The following is a 17,811-nucleotide window of genomic DNA, read 5'->3' as shown; positions in this document are numbered from 1 at the left end:
TTCCATCCTCATTCTTCTTGATCTTTCCGCTGCTTTTGACCCTGTCGATCACAGCATACTTCTCGATACCCTGTCCTCACTTGGATTCCAGGGCTCTGTCCTTTCCTGGTTCTCTTCCTACCTCTCCCTCTGCACCTTTAGTGTTCACTCTGGTGGATCCTGTTCTACTTCTATCCCTCTGCCTGTCGGCGTACCTCAGGGTTCTGTTCTTGGTCCCCTCCTCTTTTCTATCTTCACTTCTTCCCTTGGTTCACTAATCTCATCCCATGGCTTTTCCTACCATCTCTATGCTGATGACTCCCAAATCTACCTTTCTACCCCTGATATCTCACCTTGCATCCAACCAAAGTTTCAGCGTGCTTGTCTGACATTGCTGTCTGGATGTCTCAACGCCACCTGAAATTAAACATGACCAAAACCGAGCTTCTCATTTTTCCCCCCAAACCCACCCCCCCACCCCCCCCCCCCCCCCCCCCCACGTTTTCTGTTTCTGTTGATGGCTCTCTCATTCTCCCTGTCTCCTCAGCTCGAAACCTTGGGGTCATCTTTGACTCTTCTCTGCTCATATCCAGCAGATCGCCAAGACCTGTCGTTTCTTTCTTTACAACATCCGTAAAATCCGCCCCTTTCTTTCCGAGCACTCTACCAAAACCCTCATCCACACCCTTGTCACCTCTCATTTAGACTACTGCAATCTGCTTCTTGCTGGCCTCCCACTTAGTCACCTCTCCCCTCTCCAATCGGTTCAAAACTCTGTTGCCCGTCTCGTCTTCCGCCAGGGTCACTTTACTCATACTACCCCTCTCCTCAAGTCGCTTCACTGGCTCCCTATCCGTTTTCGCATCCTGTTCAAACTTCTTCTACTAACCTATAAATGTACTCACTCTGCTGCTCCCCAGTATCTCTCCACACTCGTCCTTCCCTACACCCCTTCCCGTGCACTCCGCTCCATGGATAAATCCTTCTTATCTGTTCCCTTCTCCACTACTGCCAACTCCAGACTTTGCGTCTTCTGTCTCGCTGCACCCTACGCTTGGAATAAACTTCCTGAGCCCCTACGTCTTGCCCCATCCTTGGCCACCTTTAAATCTCTTTAACATTGCTTTTGACTCGTAACCACTTGTAACCACTCGCCTCCAACTACCCTCCTTTCCTTGTACACATTAATTGATTTGATTTGCTTACTTTATTTTTTGTCTATTAGATTGTAAGCTCTTTGAGCAGGGACTGTCTTTCTTCTATGTTTGTGCAGCGCTGTGTTCGCCTTGTAGCGCTATAGAAATGCTAAATAGTAGTAGAAGTAGTAGTAGCAGTAGTAGCACCATTTATCCGGTCCATACTGTATTTGTTTTCACTTCAGTATTGATCCATTGAAATAGTATTTCTTATTTTCAATGTTGTTTGCTTTGAACTGTAAATGTCAGATAAATGCATAGAGCAATGAAACCTTAAGTGGATGCCCTAATTTGCACAATTTATATGTACTAGCATGTGATGGCCCAGTGTGACAATCTTCCAAGTTTGAGCTTTGCAGGGAGTTTGGCTTGACCCTGAAACTGTCCTTCTGGCGTGAAGGAGGCTGTTTGCCTTCTCTTGGATCAGCTCAATAGATGCATGTTAGGTGCAAGCAATCAAAACGATTGGTATGAATGGGCAGTTTGTGTGCTTTCTTGTCAAACAGATATTGTTATGAAGTAAAACAACATTATCTTTCAGGAGAGACGCATAATGTAATGCAAGATAACCATCGATGCAACAGACCCAAAAGCCTTCCATACTTAAATGTCATCTGTTCCATTAATACCAGAATCTTACAGCCATGTATTGGCAGAATTTGAGTCTCTGGATCCATTACTGGCTGCACTCCGGCTGGACTCTAGTCGTTTGAAGGTGAGCATGGATGTGATTGTGTAGATCCTTTGTACATGGTAGATTTAAGACATTTCTCTGGTTCTATGCAAGTTCCTTTGTATAAAATGTAATAAAAGAAAATATACCTTTTTTTTATTAGACTAAATCAATACATTTGTTAACTTTTCAAGGCAATACAACCTTCTTCAGGTCATAAATGAGCAAATGATGACATATATCAGAATATAAATATTAGGGCTGCAGGAAGATTTAACATTTTAATCGTAATTAATCATGCAATTAAAAGATGCCTGCAAGCATCTTATTTCTGCCTCTATCCCTCATCTCTGCCTCACTGGTCCAACATCTTTTCCTCTCTCCTCTCCGTCCGCTCTACAAGCACCATCTTAGTTCCATCCCCTATTTAAAAAAAAAGAAAAGTAATCTATACATGCAGTATGCAACAGTGTCAGCCCTCTTGCCACCCTCTCACCCAGTCGACACTCACCTTTTCTGCATTCTCCTCCCCCAGCCTTCCAATTCCATCCAGTGTCTACCCTCTCCTCTGCACACACTCTGCCCCTTTCCATCTACATCTGTCCTATCTCTTCCCCTCTTCTCTTGTTGGCAGGAGTGGAGCAGGGAGACAGCTGCAGCAGTCTGGGGCTTCTCTGTGGTGAGTTCTCCATGCTGAGTGGCCCAGGGTGGAGAAAGGCTTCAGGAACTGGCATTGAGGCAGCCACAGAACAGTGACTCTAGGAGCTGCATCGCATGGGCCACCCAATGCATGGCCTTGAGCATCTGCACATTCTCATGACTAGCCGGCTCTCGCTCCCACCAAACTTCTGTTTTGGAGAGGACGGAATCCGGCCTTGAGATGCGCAGATGCTCAAGGCTCTGCATTGGGTTGGCTGTGTAATGCTGGTGATACAGCTCCTAGAGTTGCCGACTCACGGTAGCAAGGTGAGACCAAAGGCTTCACAGGGAGGGAGGAAGAGTAGCATATGGCAGGCTCTGCTGGACCCAGAAACAGTTAAATCAGAGCTTTCCTGTTTGGGTCCAGAAGAGCCAGCCTTCTGCCTGCCGCTGACGCCAGTGTTAATCAACTACTATAATAATTTCCACCGCCAACATTCTGAAGCTGACTCCGTGGCTTCACTGAAGTGAAAGGTTCGTAAGATTCGTTAGGTTCGTCAGTCTGTCACCATCTCTTTCTGTCCTGCCCTCGTGTCAAAACTTGATGACGTCGAGGGCGGAACAGTGAGAGGCAAGGCAACCAACCAACGTGTTTCCCTACTCCTCCCCCTGCCTGGGAATCAGCTGTCAGTGCGCCGCTCCCTGCCACTTCGGAGCAAGTGGCAGGGAGCGGCGCATCAAAAAACTACAAGCGCGGCACCACACAAACCCTCGCTACCCGCAGATGCCAGTAGTAACACTGTCCGGCTGCTGCTGCTGCTTCTCCTGTTGAGCAGCAGCGGCCGCTACAAAAAGAAAAGAAGTGAAAAATGTTTTAAACATAGCCCAAATCATTCGCAAATGCCCGAGTCTTAAAATGCTGTCTCTGCAGCCGCTCCTCCTCTCGCCTGTCACGTCACTGCGCACTTCCGGGGTCTTCCTCCAAGGGCAGTGACGTGGAGGCAAGAGGAGGAGTGGCTGCAGAGACTGCGTTTTAAGACTCGGGCATTTCCAAATGATTTGGGCTGGGTTTAAAAACATTTATCGCTTCTTTTCTTTTTGAAACGGCCACTGCTGCTCAACAGGAGAAGCAGCAGCGGCCGGACAGCGTTACCACTTGCAGCTGCGGGTGGAGAGGGGGTTTGATGCGCCGGGGGGGGGGAAGGGGAGGGTCACTGGACATGGGTAACTGCAGGGGGGGCAGGGGGAGAGGAGGGTCACTGGACATGGATGGCTGGAGGGGGGACAGAGAGGTGGGGGTGGGGGCCCTGCGAGGGGGGGGCTCGCTCACACTCACTGTCTCTCACATACACTCTCTATGACACACTCCCTGTCTATCACACTCTGTTTGTCACACACACACTCTCTCTCTCTCACAAACATACACACACACCCACACGCTGTCTCTGTCTCTCTCTCATTCTCTCTATGACACACACACTCCATCTCTCACACACACTCTCTCTCAAACATACACACTCTGAGGAAAACCTTGCTAGCGCCCGTTTCATTTGTGTCAGAAACGGGCCTTTTTTTACTAGTGATTAAATATTTTAGCGGTTGTTAAAAATTTGAATGTGTTAAATCTGCAACCCTAATGTGCATGTGTGCTGAGCCATGCGTCTTGCTGTTTGTTGTCTGTTGTATCACATTTCAGTGGAATTCTGTGGTGTCTTTTCTCCCCCCCCACCAGTGTACTTGTATAGCGGTATCCCGGAAATGGCTTGCTTTGGGCAGTTCAGGTGGTGGACTGAATCTTATCCAGAAGGATGGCTGGAAGCAAAGGCTTATCCTTGCCCATAAGGTAAACGTAACGGCAGTATTTCCTTAAGGAAAAGGATAATTTTATGTGGACATCAAGAAGGGAGGCCAGATACACTTTCACTATAAGGCACCTACTGCATTGCTCTCCTGCTTGTGTGGCTCCACCTCTATGGAACCAACTTCCTGAGATCAGACCCTTCTTACATTAGACTTAAGTGGTTGTTCAAAAAGATATTTTCTATTCTAACCTTTGTTTTTTGAGTTTTATTATTCCTTTTGTGTTCTGAATTTTGTGTTACTGGTTTTACCTCCCCTCCTCATGTATTTGTTCGACAGTTTTTGTTTGTTTTTGTCCTTGTTTAAGTATTGTTCCGTTTCATTTTAAGGTTTAGTGTAAACTGCATTGATACTTTTGTGACCTTATGGTATACCAAATTGTATGTATAAATAAATAAATATGCCAGTACTGCTTTGGTGATGTCTAGGATTGATGTTGGGGTCTTTTATTTATTTATTAGGATTTATTTACCGCCTTTTTGAAGGAATTCACTCAAGGCGGTGTACTGTAAGAATAGATCAAACACGAGCAATAGGCAGTTACAGCAGTAAAAATATTCAACTAACAATACAAAATATGGCATGGTATATTATTTGCAATGTCAACACAATACGTAATAGAACATTATAATTGATAGTGAAGAGTAAGGTGAAGTTGTAACACATAGATGAGTAAGAAATTAGGAAAAGTCAGACAGTAAGGTGACTGATTTGAAGAAAGTTGCACATGAGGTCAGAGAGATGGTTAAATATTTTCTCAGCTAGAGTAGGAGTGGATTAACATGTCCCGCTGCAGTATGTGCAGCCCAAGTCACTGTGTGTGTGAGTGAGACTAACAAATTAGAGCCAAGCCTTCACCTGCTTCCTGAGGTAGACATAGTCTTGTGTTAAGCAGAGCCTTTCAGACACTGCATTCCAGAGTGTGGGGGCTACTACAGATAAGGCTCACTTGCAGGTTATCACATCGTGTAATTTTATTTTTGTACCCCGCGCTTTCCCACTCATTGCAGGCTTAATGCGGCTTACATGGGGCAATGGAGGGTTAAGTGACTTGCCCAGAGTCACAAGGAGCTGCCTGTGCTTGACCAAAGTCCACCACCCTAACCACTAGACCACTCCTCCAATCCAATGTCTTTTGGAGAGGGTGTGGTTAGTGAAAGTCCTTGGGAGGACCTTCTTGGCGGTGTTTGGAGGATCATCCTATTCAGGTACTCGGGGGCCATTTCCTTTCAGGGCCTTGAAGATCAGACCTAGAGTTTTAAATTTAGCCCTGTATTGTACTGGTAGCCAATTAAGTTTTTGCAAAAATGGTGTGATGTGGTCACCTCGCTTGCAACCTCCTATGAGTCATGCTGCTTCATTTTGAATCAACTGGAGCTGGTGCAGGCCGTTTGTAGTCAGACCATTGTTTAGTGCATTGCAGTAATCTAGTCTTGATGTTACCATGGCATGCACAACTGGGATAAGATTTACCTTCTCGATGTAAGGAGAGAGGCAGCGTAGCTGTCGCAGGTAGTAGAAGCAGCTCTTGAAGGGTGCTTGGATTTGGGGAATCGGAGTAAGTGTTGAATCTAACTGTATTCCAAGGTTCTTGACTTGTGATTTGATGGGGAGTTCATACTTCCCAAAAGGGATTTTGATGTCAGGTATGTAATTGGGTTCAGGCAAAGTTTGTTGTGTTTAGCCCATTCTTGAATTGATGTTAGACAGGTAATCCAGTTTATTCAAGGCTGTAGGTAAGTCAGGTTCAATGGGTATGAGTAGCTGCACATCATCCGCATAGATGTAGACCTGAGTGCCCATTGACCGAATCAGCTCAGCTAGTGGCTTGAGGTAGATATTGAACAGAATAGGTGACAGTATCGATCCTTGTGGTACCCTGCAGGTCAGTGTCCATGGTGGTGATGAGTTGTTGCCAAGCATTATGGATTGTTGCCTGTCTGATAGGATCTGAACCAGGCAAGTACTGTTCCATTGATACCTGTTTGTCAGTCGGTCTAGCATGATATGATATGATCCACAGTGTCAAAAGAGTGGAGTGGAGGAGTGGTTAGGGTGGTGGACTTTGGTCTTGGGGAACTGAGGAACTGAGTTCGATTCCCACTTCAGGAACAGGCAGCTCCTTGTGACTCTGGGCAAGTCACTTAACCCTCTATTGCCCCATGTAAGCTGCATTGAGCCTGCCATGAGTGGGAAAGCGTGGGGTACAAATTAAAAAAAAAAAAAGCTGCTGAGAAATCTAGCAGTACTAACATCGAAGCGGATCCCTTGTCTCAGTTTCTGTGAAGATCATCTAGCAGGGATACGAGGACAGTTTCTGTTCCATAACTGGGTCTGAATCCAGATTGACATGGATCTAGCTAGTTACTCTTTTCTATCCATTCATTAGGTTGAAAACAGACTGCTTGTTCTAAGAGTTTCCCTAGAAACGGGATGTTGGATACTGGCCTGTAACTTTTCAAGTTTGTCCTGGTCAAGGTTGTTTTTCTTTAGCAGAGGGCGAACCACTGCCCTTTTGAATGCTGTTGGTAGTTGCCCTTTAGAAAGAGAGGTGTTCACAATTTTTGTGGCGCCTTCTGTAAGGCCCATACTTGCCTGCTGCAGGGCAGGGATCTAGGGAGCAGGTAGTTGGTCGAAGGTCTCGTAGGATTTTGTCAAGGCTCTCTCCTCTGTCATTAGGTTAAAAGTGTTCCATCTGTCTCTGTTAGGAGGGGGTGAGTTTGTGCACCCCTGGTTGACTGGTTGTGGACTGGGTGGGATTGCGTGTAAGTCCTGGTGGAGACTTTTAATTTTGTTGGCAAAGTATGCAGCAAAATCATTGGCAGGCCGGTTCTGTTGTGGGGGTTGCAGTAGGCTGTTTACTATACTGAACAGCTGCTTGGTTGAATTGGCAGCCTGTGCAATGCATTGAGAGAAATACTGTTTTTTTGGTTGCTGTTAAGGCTTGGCGGTACTTTGCCATGTGCTTCCTGCAGTTTAGCCTGTCTTCATCCAGGTGAGATTTGTGCCATCTCCTTTCCAGTTTTCGTCCTTCATGTTTAAGGATCTGACGTTCTGGAGAAAACCAAGGTGAGTGTTTCTGAGTGGGGCATAAGACCTTTTTTAGTGGTGCTGTTTTCTCTAAGGTCTTGGTTAAGTGTGTCAACTTGTTCTGACACTGTTGTCTTTTCATCTACATTTGGATAGCCTGCAGGAGTGTTCTATAAGTGTTAGACTTTTTTAAACAAGAATCTTTCTTGCAGAATAAAGGATGTATAAATCCCCCAATTTTGAATATGTCGGCATATATGCTACTGTACACTACACTGAGTTTAGCAGTATTGGATATCTTTCAGTCTTGTTTGCAAATTTGAGGTTATATGGAGAGAAATAGTCTAAGCCCTTTCTGTAGGTAAAATGCTGTCTTAGCTGTGGAAATTAGCTTTTTTTTATTTTTTTCATTAGCAACATATGTACACCCTTGCTCATGTTGTATGTCTCCTGGGTATTTTAGGAGGGTAGGTCAGGGTTTGGAGGAGGAGACATGGGAGAAAACTAGACAGTTTTGAATAATCAAAACTGTGTAGGTAGTTTCCCCTTGGAAATGTTTCCACATTGAAAATAGCTACAAATGTGTGTAAGATTTTCATAGTTTCTTAATTAAAGAAAAACTACATGTATCCTGTTTCTTTGTTCTTTTGCAGAGAAACTTCTGGCTAAAACCTACTGACAGGTGCAAATGCAGGAAGTTTTGCTTATCTGCTCCATTTGCTTGGCAGCGTTCAATCAGGTTTAAATTTGTAGAATTGAGTTGGAGGTTTTGTTTCTGTTCCTCTGATGGAGATTTCTGTGTAGTATAGTTTGTAGAATGTTCTTTTCAGGAGTTGACAGTAAAATATTATTTGCAGCAATCTTTGTAATATTGCAAGTGAAAAAAATCTAAGACTTAAATAGCAGTGAGAACCTGCCACTCCACCACGCAAAATAGACAGCAGTGTGTATTTAAGTGTCTGTACAGAGCCTGTCTGTATAAAATGGTAACTCCTCATGGTCTCTTTTGCTGCAGGAAGGTGCCATATCCCGTGTGTCATGCTGCCCTCATGATGACAATTATGTTGCTGTGGCTACTAGGTAGGAACTTCCATTTTTTAAATAACTAAGCATTTTAGCCTGACCTTCCTAATGTGTGCTGTACATAACGCTGTTACGTTGGTGCTTTCAAGAGAATGGTAGCTATAAGTAATAATTTTGTTAGCCTTGGATAATTTAGGGGCTACCTTCTGTTTGGGTGCCGCTGCCCTTGAATCCCTACTGGAACTGGAAATCAGTTTGTGGAGTCCTAACATTTTTCATAGGACCCAGCTGGAATCAGAAACCAAGCAATGAAAGGAAGATTTTGTTCTGATACATGCCACCAGTGCTCCCAGTTTCCATTGAGGTTAGTCAAGCTACAGACCATTTTTAGCTGAAGGAGTCCTGTAAGCTCACAATGTAAAGAGGTGTTTTCTTCTGACATTCCAATTTCAAAGGTGTAGTTTGCTTGCTTTGTTGGTAGGTAGGAAACTAGGGTTTCTGGATTTTTTTCTCATACTGCTGTCATCTTTCTTTTGCTTATGTTACAGGTTCCATTTCTTGTGTTTTCTCCATTCTCTTACTCTCTCGCACACACCCGTTGCCCCTACCTCTTCATAATTCCCTCATCTTTTACCTCTTTCTTTATCGCCTCCTCCACCCATTCCTCTTCTCTTCTACATCACCCTCTTCCTCTTTCACTTCTGCTGCCCACCTCTCCTCACCCTTTTCTCAGCACTTCCTCCATTCCATATTTCTCTTTATCCCCATTGGTACAGCATCAGTAAATTTTTGTTTAAATCTGTTTATTGAAGTTTTCCAAAAATATTTAACAATAAACATCCTTGAAGCCATTAAACGCAATAATAACCATACAGTAAGTTCCAAGTATGCTGCCGGAAGCTTTGTTTCTTATAGCTCCCTACAGACCATTAGATCACCCACGACAAGTATACTGTAGATTACCTGACATCATTAAAACATCTTCGGTTATAACATAAAAAGTATACCATCTAATGCAATACAATAGATGACATCTGGGCCCGGTAGTTGACGAGAGCTCGGCCCTACTAATGGGCCAAATACAACCAAATGCACAAAAGACTGTAAAATGCCCGGTCAGGCTCCGTAGCGATACAATCCCCAAGGCCCTGAGGATCAAATAATATAAGGAAATTCATTTAAACTGTAAACCTACAAACAGCCCAGGAAAATAAGTCACATATTAGCCAACCACCCGCATAAACCCCCTCCAACCCACAGCCTCTCTACCCCCCCCCCCCCCCCCCCCATTGGTCACCAAGAGTTTAAAATCATACTACGTGCTACAGGGGTCAAAGAGTCCCAGAACGGCGCCCATCTCCGGCAATAGGCATCTCCTTTGGTCGAGGCAAGATCTCCCACACCCCTAAGCTCAAGTGCACATAGATGAATCATCCTGGACTGCCAGTATGAGAAAGTTGGCAGATCAGCCTCTATCCATTGTTTTAAGATTACCTTTTTCCCCATTAGCACTGCTCGCTTCAAAAAGGGCTTAATCCCTACCACCCCTGCTGCAGAAAGTTTGAATTGGTCAAACAATTGCATGGCTTGGGGTGTCCAGGTCAGTCCCCAGAGAGCTGACACATGCCTGCACACCCGCCTCCAGAACTCCACATGGGCACTTCCAAAACACGTGTCCAAGATCTGCTGGGGAGTGTGCACACTTGGCGCAATTGTCATCATCCCGCATGGCTGCCCTCATTGCCCTGTGCGGGGAAATATATATTCTCATCGCACAGCATCAGCAAATTTAAGAAGAGTTTCAAGAAATGCAGAGCCTAAGCACTCCTCTGCTGTCCCACCCCAACAGGATAAGCATTCCGGAGGGGACAGGACAGCACAGCTTTCAGTGGCATGCTCTGCAGGGCTTATTACTGTTTGTTTTTTAATTTATAGAAATCTTTATTAAACTTTGTTGACACAGTGCAGAATATAATCAACACATTACAGTACCATGTTGACCTAAACATCCACTGTTATATCAAGCATATTGAACACTCACCAACAATGGAAAAAATGGAGTACAATCTGTATCATAGTAATAAGAACTCCCAATTGACCTTCAATATTTTTCAGTTTTTTAAACCAAATAATTCTCCTAACTCCAAAGGACCCCTCTCCCTTGAAGTCCCCCCTCTCAATCCACCCCTCCCACTTTATCCCAGCCTCTAATGCTCCCTCACGACAGTCAAACCATTTACACTTATCTCACCTACGCACTCAGAAAAGACATCCATATCCATTCCCATCTAGGCAAAGTCTTCCGTTTGATTGCTGTCAGCCTCTCCATTTCACATAGATAGCGCACCTTCGTTATCCATCGCACCAACGATGGAACCAGGGGTGACTTCCAACTCTGTGCCAAATTCACTCTTGCAGCCTGTAGAATACACCTCACGAGAAGCCACTCATCCCCCTTAAGTCCCTCTGGTCTCTGTCCAAGTATAAAGACTGCTTATTACTGTTTTAAAATTTACTGTCTGTGCCCGGGCAAGAAGGGAGATTTGAAAGGGAGAGATGGATCATGGATCAATCAGAAGGGGAGGGAACAGAAAATGGGGCAGTGTTAGCAGTCTGAAGGGGGCGTAAAAGTTTTTAGAGGTATTAGGAATCATATAGCCTTCCCCTTTCTAGTGCTGGCCTGAAGTGTTCCTCCCCCCCCCCCCCAGTTTGTGTTTTTTGAGTTGGACCCAAATTGATGTAATTAGACTTCCAGAGATTGCTGCAAAGTTTTAATGAATTGGTTTCAGTGATAAACTTTTTATCAGTTTTATTTGCTTTTTGTTATAGAAGGTCTGTTATGTTGGTTTTATGTTTATTATTACATTTTATTTACTGTGTATGTTTTGTAACCCACCCTGTGGGTAGTTGAGAGGATGGGATAAATATTGAAATAAATAAAATACACTTTTTCTGTTTCCTGCCTCCTGAACATCCAATGCAAGTCTCATTACTGACCCACTGGTTCTGTTAGCCAGGGATTTGTGGTGGTCTGGGAGCTGAATCAGGAGCGGCGTGGGAAGCCTGAACGTGTTTATCTGTCTTCCGACCACAAAGGCAGGAAGGTCACAGCCCTTTGCTGGGATACAGCAGCACTTCGGATCTTTGTGGGAGACCATCTAGGAAAAGTGTCAGCTATCAAGGTTAACTCCTCCAAACATGGAAAGGTAAAACATCTTAAAACAACCTGAAGAGATTGTTTTCATAAAGCTTTTTCTTTCCAGAAAGTCTGCTTACACACAGAAAAGGACTTAATTGCACAACCATATATGTATGTAAGAAGTATGTTCATGGAAATTGTGCATCTGCATTTGATCATTCTTGATGCATAGTTTAGGCGAGTGAGGCGGAGTTCTTCAGAGCAGGTTTGAATTTGTGTTACTGGGACTGGATCTGGGAGCCTGTCTTATAAATGTAGTTGGGCTCCTGTGTTGCCTTTTTAGAAATATCAAGCTTTTTGGATTTCTCACTTACATGCCCCATTATAAAATCGGGCTCTAAATTTTTTTTTTTTTTTTTTTTTTGTATAATGTCCATCTTTTTTTTAATGTTTCGTTCAGGCTACTTTCTTTGGCAGCAAAGTAAAACTTTTTTTCTTTTTTTGAGCATCATTTTGGGGTTAATTTTATATGTGAAAAGGCTTCCCTGAAGAGGGGAGGTAAGTGTGTGCTGTGCTGCTTGGGGATAATTTTATAAAGCGTGTTCTACATGTAAATCATGTCTTACACATGGAAAACGTCTTTTATACAATTGTGTGACAGACATGTGCCATGCATAGGTGTTCCTGGGGATGTAATTTGGATAGAGCAGGGGTGGAGTTGCCCCAAAATTATCACAGATGTGAATTACATAGTAACATTACCTGTTGTCATCTACTATATGTTAAGACCTGTACACTCCATCCAATAAGGTAAACTTGTAGCATAAGGTATGATACGACACTACATATGCATACCAATCTTGATTTTTGAGAGAGGTGTGACCAGCAGAAGAAAGGGGGTGTTCCATATCATCAAGCTGATCAATCCATAGACTGGTGGGTTGTGTCCATCTACCAGCAGGTGGAGATAGAGAGCAAACTTTTGCCTCCCTATATGTGGTCATGTGCTGCCGGAAACTCCTCAGTATGTTCTCTATCTCAGCAGGTGGTGGTCACACACAGCAGCAGCTCTGGCTAGGCCTCCAAGCCTAATTTTTAGGTTTTGTTGAGTGCCTGGGGTTGAGGGCTCTTTTGTGCAAGTGCAAACCTGGTGGTGCCAGGTCCCTCCTTTTCTCCCCCCTCCCACTGGCTCCGTTAAAAAAAAAAAAAAAAATTTTTGAACGTCCTTAAAGGCGTTTATTTCGACGTTTATTTAAACGTTCATTGCAGCTACTCACTGGGACACCAGGTCGTTACAGCTCGGAGCGGAAAGCAGGTAATTTTTACCTTTTTATAGCGGGCAGGGGGTTCCCCGATCGATCTCCACGTGGCCTATGGCGTCGGAGGGCGAGGGCACGAAGAATCGCTCCCCGGACCGCGTGTGCACTTCTAGTGGGGATGCGGGGGTTTTAAAGTCTGATTTGCCCTTGTTGGGTGTCAGTTTGGAGGCCGGTCAGTGTCCCGGGTCTTCCTCCGGTGCGGCGGTTTTTCCCGCCATAAACGCCCATCCCCCGCTGCTCGCCTCCGCCATCTTGGCCGGCCACTCTGCTCGGACGGCTTCTTCTTGGGCCGCCCTTGAGCTGAGAGACGTTCATGCCATGGCCGCCCTTGATTTGGGCGACGGCAAAAAAGCGGCTAAAGTTAAGCGCCGTTCTTCCCGCACGGCTCCTTCGCGGAGTGTCGTGCCGGACGCCATCTTGGATGCGCAGCATGTTTCTCCCCCGCTCTTGCGAGCGCCGGTTGAGGGTGCGTCTAGGGCTGTGGCCCAGGCTGCTGAAATACACAGTCTGGGGGGTTTCTCCCCCGAGTTTATTTTGCTGCTGCATCAGGCCTTCCTTATGCAAAATGCTGCCCCTTCTCCCTTGTCCGACAAAGGGGTTGAGGCCCCCGGAAGTAAATGCCCTCGGGTGGATTCCCAGGGCTTAGAGGACTCTGTCTCCTCTGATGTAGATGAGGGCAGCGTATCTGAGTTCTCCCAACGGTCCTTTGGGGATTCCTTGGAGGAGACGGATTCCCGCTCGGATGGAGCGGATGACCCCTCTGCAGCGCGGATCTTTCGCTCAGAGGATTTGCCCAACCTGTTAATGCAGGCCATGAGCATTTTGAAGATTTCCTCTCCAGAGGACGTCTCTCCCTCAGCCCCTGTTGGCTCCGCCATTATGCTGGGGACGAAGCGCCCGCCTAGAACCTTCCACGTGCATGATGCCATGCACACCTTAATTTCGGCTCAATGGGATGTCCCGGAAGCTAGCCTCAAAGTGGCTAGTGCTATGTCCCGCCTCTATCCTTTGCCTGAAAGTGAACGTGAGGCCTTTCTTCGGCCTACCGTGGATTCTTTAATCACTGCGGTGACTAAGAAAACGGCGTTGCCGGTGGAAGGTGGCACGGCCCTAAAGGACGCCCAAGACAGAAGATTGGAGGCGGCCTTAAGGTAGTCCTTCGAGGCGACTGCCTTAAGTTTGCAGGCCTCAGTTTGCGGCTCCTATGTGGCCAGGGCGTGCCTGACGATTGTGCAGCGGGCTTCCCCCTCGGATCCTTCCTTGAGGGCTGATTGGCCGGCCCTGGAATCGGGCTTGGCTTATTTGGCAGACTTACTGTATGATGTCTTGAGAGCCTCGGCTAAAGGTATGGCTCAGACAATCTCTGCTGACCACGCCTCTAAGTCTCGCCTGGCTAAGTTGCCTTTTAAAGGCAAGCTGCTCTTTGGGGTCGAGCTGGACAAAATTGTGACCGATCTCGGCACGTCTAAGGGCAAGAGGTTACCAGAGGTCAGGGCTCGGGCCAGTGCTCGCCCCGGTAACTCCAGAGGACGGTTTCAGGAAGCCCGTCGGTACCGCCTGGGCAAGTCGGGCTCCTCTGCCCCCTCTTCCTTCAAGAGGAACTTCTCCCCCAATCAGCATTCCTTTCGCAGAGACCGCTGTCCCGGAGGTGCGCTCTCCGGTCCTCCCCCAGGGTCTCGTACCCAATGACGGGGTCCTAGTCCATGGCCCAGTGCAGATTGGAGGACGCCTGTCCTCGTTTCTGGGCGAGTGGACCAGGGTAACTTCAGACGCTTGGGTGCTGGAAGTCATCAGAGACGGCTACAAGCTAGAGTTCTGCCGACCCTTAAGAGACGGGTTTGTACTCTCTCCCTGCAAGTCTCCGGTCAAAGCTATGGCAGTGCAGCAGACCTTGGACAATCTGATCCGCCTGGGTGCGGTCGTTCCGGTGCCAGAAAATCAGCTTGGCAAGGGATGTTACTCCTTTTTCTTTGTGATACCAAAGAAAGGAGGTTCTGTACGGCCTATCCTCGACCTCAAAGGGGTCAATTGGGCCTTGAAAGTTCGGCACTTTCGCATGGAGACCCTCCGCTCTGTTATAGCGGCAGTGAAGGCAGGAGAGTTCCTGGCATCCTTGGATATCAAGGAAGCGTACTTGCATATTCCCATCTGGCCTCCTCATCAACGCTTTCTGCGTTTTGCAGTACTGGGCCGACACTTCCAGTTCAGAGCCCTCCCGTTCGGGTGGCTACTGCTCCGCGGACCTTCTCCAAAGTAATGGTGGTCATCGCGGCCTTCCTGAGGAAGGAAGGAGTTCAAGTCCATCCTTATCTGGACGACTGGTTGATCCAAGCCCCCTCTTATGCAGAGTGCGGCAAAGCTGTGAACCGGGTGGTTGCTCTTTTGAGCTCCCTGGGGTGGATCATCAACTGGGAGTAAAGCCAGCTGCGCCCGACTCAGTCCCTGGAGTATCTGGGAGTTCGATTCGACACCCAAGTGGGCAGAGTGTTCCTGCCAGACAATCGGATTGTCAAGCTTCAGGCTCAGGTGGACTAGTTCCTAGTAGCCTCTCCTATTCGGGCTTGGGACTACGTGCAGCTGTTGGGCTCTATGACGGCCACGATGGAAGTAGTGCCCTGGGCCAGGGCTCATATGAGACCACTACAACAATCTCTGCTGCTGCGCTGGACTCCGATGTCGGAGGATTATGCTGTGCGCCTTCCCTTGGACCCAGCAGTGCGCAAGGCGCTGAGCTGGTGGACGCAGACAGACAAGTTGTCTGCAGGAATGCCTCTGGTGACCCCGGAGTGGATTGTCGTCACGACAGACGCCTCTTTGATGGGCTGGGGAGCCCACTGCTTGGGAAGGACAGCGCAGGGGCTCTGGTCTCCTGCAGAGGCAAGTGGTCTATCAACCTCCTGGAACTCAGAGCCATTTGGTTGGTGTTGTTGGAGTTCATCCCGGTACTGGTGTTGAAGCCTGTACGGGTCCTGTCGGACAATGCCACGGCTGTGGCCTATGTCAACCGCCAGGGAGGTACCAAGAGCGCCCCTCTAGCCAAGGAGGCTATGAATCTATGCCAGTGGGCGGAAGCGAACCTGGAGCAGCTTTCAGCGGCCCACATTGCCGGAGTCATGAATGTCAAGGCGGACTTTCTCAGTCGCCATACCTTGGAGCCCGGAGAGTGGCAGCTATCTGCTCAGGCGTTCTTGGACATCACGAAGCGCTGGGGCCAGCCGAGCCTAGATCTGATGGCGTCATCGGCCAATTGCCAAGTGCCGCGCTTTTTCAGCAGAGGACGGGACCCTCGATCCCTGGGAGTAGATGCTCTTCTCCAACAGTGGCCGACACAAGAGCTTCTCTATGTGTTCCCGCCCTGGCCCATGTTGGGCAGGGTGCTAAACCGGGTGGCAAAGCATCCCGGCAGGGTAATCCTGGTGGGTCCGGATTGGCCCAGACGTCCCTGGTATGCGGACTTGATCAGGCTCTCAGTCGGCGATCCTCTGCGGCTGCCAGTGGAGCAGGGCCTGTTACATCAGGGTCCCGTGGTGATGGAGGATCCCTCCCCCTTTGGTCTTACGGCCTGGCTATTGAGCGGCAGCGTCTGAGAAAGAAGGGCTTCTCAGACAAGGTCATCGCCACTATGCTGAGAGCGAGGGAAGCGCTCTACTTCTACTGCTTACGCCAGGGTTTGGCGTATCTTTGCAGCGTGGTGTGAAGCAGGCTCACTTTCTCCCTTCACTGCTCCAATTTCTTCAGTGTTGGCGTTCCTGCAAGAAGGTCTGGACAAAGGCCTGTCGCTCAGTTCCCTGAAAGTTCAGGTAGCGGCTCTGGCTTGCTTCAGGGGCCGCCTGAAGGGTGCTTCCCTGGCTTCGCAGCCAGATGTGGTGCGCTTTCTCAAGGGAGTTAATCACCTGCGCCCTCCTCTGTACTCAGTGGTGCCTGCGTGGAATCTCAACCTGGTGCTAAGAGCATTGCAGAAGCCGCCTTTTGAACCCTTGTCGAGAGCATCTCTGAAAGACCTGACGTTGAAAGCAGTCTTTTTGGTGGCTATCACTTCAGCCAGAAGAGTTTCCGAGCTCCAGGCACTCTCATGTCGAGAGCTTTTTCTGCAGTTCACTGAGGCAGGAGTGACTAATCGCACAGTGCCTTTCTTCCTGCCCAAGATTGTTTTTCGCTTCCATGTGATTCAGCAGCTCTGTCTCCCTTCCTTTCGTAGGGAGGTCTACCCAGAGGAATACTCTGCTCTCAATTTCTGGATGTGAGACGAGTCATCATCAGATAGTTGGAAGTGACCAATGATTTCCGGAAATCAGATCATCTGTTTGTCCTGTTTACAGGTCCTCGTAAGGGTCTGCAGGCTTCTAAGCCTACAGTGGCAAGATGGGCAAGGAAGCCATTGCAGCGGCTTAGGGTCCGTCTCCTTGGAAGAGATTTGCAAGGCGGCAACTTGGGCTTCGGCCCATACCTTTGCCAGGCATTACCGCTTGACTGTGGCTGCTCGGGCGGAGGCCCGGTTTGGAGCTTCAGTGTTGCGGTCAGGGATTTCTATGTCCCGCCCTGGGTGAGTACTGCTTCGGTACATCCCACCAGTCTATGGATTGATCAGCTTGATGATATGGAAGGTAAAATTATGTATCATACCTGATAATTTTCTTTCCATTAATCATAGCTGATCAATCCATAGCCCCTCCCAGATATCTGTACTGTTTATATTCTGGTTGAATTTAGGTTCAAGTTTAGCCTTCAGTTACTTCAGGAGGACTTCGTGTTCAAGTTCTTCTTTCACTTGGATTCTTCAAGAGTTGAGACGAGTTTGTGTTACAGTGAGCTGCTGCATTCCTCTCCCCTCCGTTTTACGGGGCTGGATTGAGATTTAAATTCTGCCGGCACTCCCTCCCGCTTCGTGCGGCTGTAGGGCAGCTTTGTACCCCTCCCGCTTCAGCGGTGTTGGGGTCAGTCAGCTCCTCCCGC

General features: G+C 47.5%; 1 protein-coding gene across 6 annotated transcripts in view; it reads left to right on the top strand.

Annotated features, from left to right (window-relative positions):
* The window catches only part of HPS5 (HPS5 biogenesis of lysosomal organelles complex 2 subunit 2), a 379,294-nt gene that overhangs the window by 16,527 nt on the left and 344,956 nt on the right, over positions 1–17,811 (top strand). For all 6 annotated transcript variants that reach the window (XR_003941938.1, XM_030201106.1, XM_030201107.1 and 3 more), the window contains exons 2-5: positions 1,717–1,890; positions 4,220–4,330; positions 8,393–8,457; positions 11,414–11,606. Coding sequence is in view for 5 of the 6 variants with exons in the window: in XM_030201106.1 (XP_030056966.1) it covers positions 1,783–1,890; positions 4,220–4,330; positions 8,393–8,457; positions 11,414–11,606 (477 nt within the window). In the remaining variant the exon portion in view is untranslated. The remainder of the gene's footprint in view (positions 1–1,716; positions 1,891–4,219; positions 4,331–8,392; positions 8,458–11,413; positions 11,607–17,811) is intronic.

Source organism: Microcaecilia unicolor, chromosome 4, assembly GCF_901765095.1.
Source record: "Microcaecilia unicolor chromosome 4, aMicUni1.1, whole genome shotgun sequence".
Taxonomy (NCBI): domain Eukaryota; kingdom Metazoa; phylum Chordata; class Amphibia; order Gymnophiona; family Siphonopidae; genus Microcaecilia; species Microcaecilia unicolor.
This window is presented reverse-complemented; position numbering and strand designations above follow the sequence as displayed.